This window comes from Ailuropoda melanoleuca, chromosome 1 (genome assembly GCF_002007445.2).
Source record: "Ailuropoda melanoleuca isolate Jingjing chromosome 1, ASM200744v2, whole genome shotgun sequence".
Classification (NCBI taxonomy): domain Eukaryota; kingdom Metazoa; phylum Chordata; class Mammalia; order Carnivora; family Ursidae; genus Ailuropoda; species Ailuropoda melanoleuca.
Window position 1 is genome coordinate 26,104,579 of NC_048218.1, and position 6,000 is coordinate 26,110,578.

At 37.8% G+C, this 6,000-nt stretch overlaps 1 protein-coding gene across 4 annotated transcripts in view; it reads right to left on the reverse strand.

Annotated features, from left to right (window-relative positions):
• USP25 (ubiquitin specific peptidase 25) overlaps window positions 1-6,000 on the reverse strand; it is a 148,173-nt gene that overhangs the window by 64,231 nt on the left and 77,942 nt on the right. For all 4 annotated transcript variants that reach the window (XM_019794355.2, XM_034656741.1, XM_034656730.1 and 1 more), the window contains exon 10: window positions 1,960-2,108. In XM_019794355.2, coding sequence (XP_019649914.1) covers window positions 1,960-2,108 — 149 coding nt within the window. The remainder of the gene's footprint in view (window positions 1-1,959; window positions 2,109-6,000) is intronic.

Sequence of the window (6,000 nt, forward strand, 5' to 3'; positions counted from 1 at the left end):
TTTATAGATACTTAAGAAGAAACAGAACAGTTATCCTGAAGGACATAAAGAAATAAGAAGATAATTTAAGTACACTATTAAAAACTTTTAAGATAGTCTACTTTAGCCAGTAATAGTCTCTTAAACCAGGCTGAATTATTATTGAAACTATTGTGTCCTACAAATCTAGGCAACTGGTAATAAGAATACAGGTAACTGAATTTGCTCATATTAAGACCGCTTACAAACTGCTGAACTCAGAGACGGAGACAAACCACTGTATCTGTTAGGTTGGATGTAAAAACCTAGACACAAAATATACATGCAACATAGCGCACTCAGAGTGAGAAGCCAAAGATAGAGGACAAACTAGAATTTTTTTAAATAAATAATGATATTCAGATTCAATACAAGAAAACACATTTTTAAAAGCTGGGAATACGTAAGAAAGATTATTTACCAATTAATTACTAAATTATTTACCAATAAACCAATGTGTATTTCACTTACAAGCTACTGTGATAGTGTAAGGAGAATGCCATCTCTCCTTTTCCTGCCCAAACCCATCATCCTTTTGTTTAAAAGAAAAGAGACCACACGTTAGGCAGGGGGTCTGCTTTCCTGTTCCATTATGGGGTACTGAGAGAGTCCCAATCTTTACTCCCAATCAATGAAATAAATAAGCTTAATTTAAATATTCTTAATTGGAGGTCTATCTGGGACTCACTGGTGGAGCTCTTGGGCCCACGTACCACATTCCTACCCTAGATTCTGATTTGACAGCTTTGAAGTATGGTCTAGGCATCTGCTGAGAATCACTGAAGTAGATGATCTATGAGGCAGAGAGAAGAACGATCTCAAATAGTTTCTCTCTCTTTCCCGCTCTCTCCCCCGCTTAAAACAAAACAAAACAAAAAAAGGCCAGAAAAGAGTAAATATTATTTATTTACTTTGGGGGGGGAGGTGTATAAGGGAAGAGGAGGAAATGAGGATGAAGTTACAACAGGAAAGAGTTTATTCCATCTTTTTGAAAAAACACATATTCAGATAAAAGCAATTTCTTTTCAAAGACACAAGAACTCAGTCCCTGTTTAGAAAAGCACAGAGGTATCATCACTTAATATTTATTAAGCACCCATTTGGGGATAAAGTCCCCAGAAACTTTTCTGATAACACTGAGACATTTCACTCGTTCAGTCAATAAATACGTATTATGTAATTCTATTTGCAGTCACCGTACTATCCACTAGAGATATAACAGAGAATGACAAAGATGAAGACCCCTACCCTCATGCATGGAGCTTACAAGTAGACAACTATCAGCAACTGCTTAATGAGAACTGATTTTGGAGCAAATGATCTGTCCTCTGCCTTCCATTAAAGTAACACATAAGGATGAATATATGTATGGGTGGATGGATATGCAGATGGGGCTAATGACAGGAATAAAGAGAGAGAGATGGGTGGCAAGACAGAGAGCAGTGGAAACAAATAAACAGGTTTATATTTTTCGAGTTTTATCTTTCTTGAGAAAGAAAGATCTGCCCTTCATGCAATTACACAGCAATTTTACAAAAAAAATTTAAGGAAACTAGACAATCCCAACACTATTTGATGTAAGTAACATATGTCTATATAAAATTCCACCCTAATATCAGTGTTTTTCTTTTTTACTTCCAGGACTAGCATGCTGCAGTGACTGGTACCTTCCCTAAAAAGTCTAAAGAGACTTAACAATAACAAAAAAAGAGGATTTTAACAGAAAATTTTAAGCTAAATTGTTACGTGAGAATTTAACACAGATTACAGACTCATTTGTGTCAGTTTCCCAAATGTCTAAACTACCATAATTAAATCCAAACACATGCTCCGAGTATTCTCCCAGTTATTAGGCAGCTATATAATTAGAGCTCTAAACTGTGCTTTACTGCACTGTAAGAAGACCTGAGCAGAAAGGAATAATGAAGATGCTAAACTCACCTCTTGGCCTGATTTTCCTGAATTCTCTGAATGTAAGGACTCAATTTCTCCTTCAATCATAGCAGCTTCTAGGCACTCATGTAGATCTTTGAATCCATTGACCTGAAGCGGGTACTGACCAAACATTTCAGTATTTTCAAATTTTTTACCTATAGAAGAAGGGAATGTTAATCATTACTCAATATGGCCTTTTAGTCACTAAAAATAAGTGTGTATATGAATTACCTCCTGAACCTGAAAACCAGCACTCTATGTTCCACAGGGTTGTCACTGCCATTTCCTTGGTTTATACATGCACTATATGAACATTCACATCCAGCCGTAGATATTAATTACACACCTGCATGTATGTAAGTAATCATATGTATGTGTGTGTATATATATATTCTTTCAAAAAATACCTCCTAAGGACAAGATATTATGCTACACATTGAGAATATGCATAGCAGTGAACAGAAGAGATATATATGGTCCCTGAGCTGAAGCAACTCTCAGCCTCTTTTGGAAGAAAAGCATTACATTACATGTACATTACATTATATGTACACTAACTGTACATATAATTATGAACAAAAAATTATTTATCCTTGTTAGTGTTATAAAATGTGTGATGAGACAGTGCTGTGAGAGGGTATAAAAAGGGGCACTAACGTAGTCTTTAGAGCAGGAGGGTAGAGCAGGGAAGACTTCCATAGCAAAATGACATTCACACTGAGACTTGAATGGTGAGTAGGAGTTAGCCAGGCCAGACTGTCAGGGCGCTGTGGAGAATTCTTGGCCAAGGAATAATACACACAAAGACTTTAAGGATGCAAAGAACGTGGCCTGTTTGAAGAACTAAGGGGAGGACGTTATAACTTAGGGGAGCAATGGTAAGATGACAATGAAGAATGAGGTAGGGAGTCAAAATCCAAAAAGTCTTATAAGCCCTTAAGAATTTTTTCTCTGAGTATATTCTGTGTATAACAGAAAGTCACTGAATAGTTAAACCTGAGAATAATAGGATCAGATTTATGTCTTTGAAACATCCTTATGGTTTCTGTGTTAAGTGGGTGATAGGAGATTATTGTAGAATCCATCCAGAAATAAAGGTAGTGTGGAAGATGGAGTTAATAGTAAAAGTGTACAAAAGGAGATGAAATTACACAGACATTTAAACGTATATCCAGGAGTAAATATGATTGGCTGGTGGCTGGCTCACTGGCAGGATGGGGGGCAGAAGAATAAGGCAGGTATCAAGAATGAACCTCAATTTCTATCAACACCTGCCTTGAAAGGGGCTCCACTAAAGAAAGAGCAGAGAATTTTTTTTCCTCTCCTTAAGGTAGTAGCAGCAATCACTGTTTTAGAATGGCCTATGGGATTTCAAGTTGAGAAGAGAGCTGGATATGAGTTTGTAATTAAAATTAATCTTCTGGTTTGAAGCTATAAATGAGAATCGCTGGCTACTGACAGTAGTTAATCAAGGGAGTGAATGAGACTGCCAAGGGAACTGGCAGACAGGAAAAAGCAGGGGGTATGAGCTGAGTCCCAGCCATCTCCCACCTTTAGGTAAAAGAAGAGGCTTTAACTGCAACTTCTAAGAAGTACCCACAGAAGCAAGGGGGAAAAAAAGAGAGAGAGAGAGAGAATAAGGTGCCACTGAAGCCAGAGAAGTGCTTTTAAGGACAGAATATAGGAAAGAGGAAATGGAAGAAAGAAAAAATAGCATGAATAGTTGATAAAGAGTTCAGTATGAGAACTGAGTGGGACCCGGCAGCCTTGAACACAGGTTGGAAATTGATAACCTTAGAAAGATCCCTTTTAGAAGAGGCCTGGGGTCAGAAGCAAAAGTGGGATGGGTTGAATAAATGGGGATTTAGCAGGCAAAAACAAACTCCTCTCTTGAAAGGGGCTTAATTGAATAATATGAACTGAAAAAGACTGTGTGAAGGGAGTTCTTCTTAAGATGTGAATTACCAGACCATGTCTAAAAACTGATGAGGAAGACAGAAGGGGAAGCTGAAGATATAAGAAAAACGCAAGAAAATGGAGTCAGGTCTGAGTGAAAACATGGGGGGATGAGATTCTGAGGACATATAAACAATAGCCTCCTGACAGAAAACTGAATAATTCTGTATTATCTGGAGGGACAAATAAAAAGAATGCGGTAGAGGTAGGAATGGATCGAGGTTGTGGAGGCTGAAGCTCAGGTATTTGAGAAAGTTGTGTTTACGTACTATGATACAAAATTACAAACACAAAGTTAGATTCAGGACCTTACACAGGACCCATGGCTAGATTTCACTAGCTTCATGGCAAATCCATAAAATCTGCGGGAAGGTCTTTCTCGGAGAATGAAGAGCCAGTGAAGTCAGAAGTAGAAAAGATAAAAATCATTATTACAGAAAATAGGATAGAAGACAGTGATTTAACACAAGTACGATTGCCAGTAGTGTTACAGGATTTGAACCAGTGAAGCTTAGTTATCTACTACAAATTCATGATCCATTTCCAGTTAGCCCATCTGAGTGATTTTTCTACAGTAATATTCAGGTACTCAGTGCACACAGAGAGAAGATGAGTAGCTCAGTGGTGGTCAGAGAATAGTCACAGGGTGGGGGGGGACAGGGGAAGGGGAGTGTTAGATGTTTGTAAGAGTGGTCATAATGGGCAAAGAATAAAGAAAAGAAAAGGGCCAAGAGGAACAAAATGAAGGGGTCAATGGATTAGATGTTCTGGAAAAGCTGAGGAACTTTTGAAATGAGAGCACTTTAGTAAACAAACGAAAATCACCTCCAATTGAGAGTTGCTGGTCTAAAAGAAAGCATTAGGAAAATATTTGTAAAAGTGATTAACAAAGAGCTTGAAAGCAAATCATTTTTACTGAAGCAAATACATAGTTCACCTGGAAATGTATTAAAACCACATTTATGTAGCACAATTGTTTGAAACAACTAATATCCAGTACAAGGACTTCGGCACTGATTGACTAACAAATTATTTCAATGAATCACTTTAAAGAATCAACTAGCACAATTCGGGGCCTTTTCTGGTTCCACACAAATTTAAGGGCTGTTTGTTCCAGTTCTTTGAAAAATGTCATTGGTATTTTGATCTCGGGATGGCACTGAAAGTGTAGATTGCTCTGGGTAGCACAGACATTTTAACTATGTTTATTCTTCCGATCCATGAACAAGGAATGTTTTCCATCTTTTTGTGTCTTCTTCAGTGTCTTTAAACAGTGATCTGTAGTTTCTAGAATATAGATCCTTTACCTCTCTGGTTAATTCCGAGATATCCTATGATTTTTGGTGCTATTGTAAATGGAATCGATTCCCTAATTCCTCTTTCTTCAGTCTCATTGTTCGTGTATAGAAATGCAACTGATTTCTGAGCATTGATTTCGTATCCTGCCACATTACTGAACTGTTCTATAAGTTCTAACAATTTGGGGGTGGAGTCTTTTGGGTTTTCCATAGGGAGTATCATGTCATCTGCGAAGAGAGAGAGTTTCACTTCTTTGCCGATGTGAATACCTTTCATCCCTTTTTGTTGTCTGATTGCTGTTGCAAGGACTTCTAATACTATGTTGAATAATAATGGCGAGGAAATACTGAAAAGGAAAAACAAAGCTGGGGGCATCACAATGCTGGATTTCGAGCTATAATACAAAGCTGTGATCACAAAGACAGCATGGTACTGGCACAAAAACAGACACATAGACCAATGGAACAGAACAGAGAACCCAGAAATGGACCCTCGGCTCTATGGGCAACTAATCTTTGACAAAGCAGGAAAAAACATCCAGTGGGAAAAAGTCTCTTCAATAAATGGTGCTGGGAAAATTGGACAGCTATATGCAAAAGAATGAAACTTGACCACTCTCTCACACCATACACAAAGCTAAACTCCAAATGGATGAAAGACCTCGACGTGAGGTAGGAATCCATCAAAATCATAAAGAACACAGGCTGTAACCTCTTCGACGTCGGCCACAGCAACTTCTTTCATGACACATCTCCAAAGGCAAGAGAAACAAAAGAAAAAATGAACTTGTGG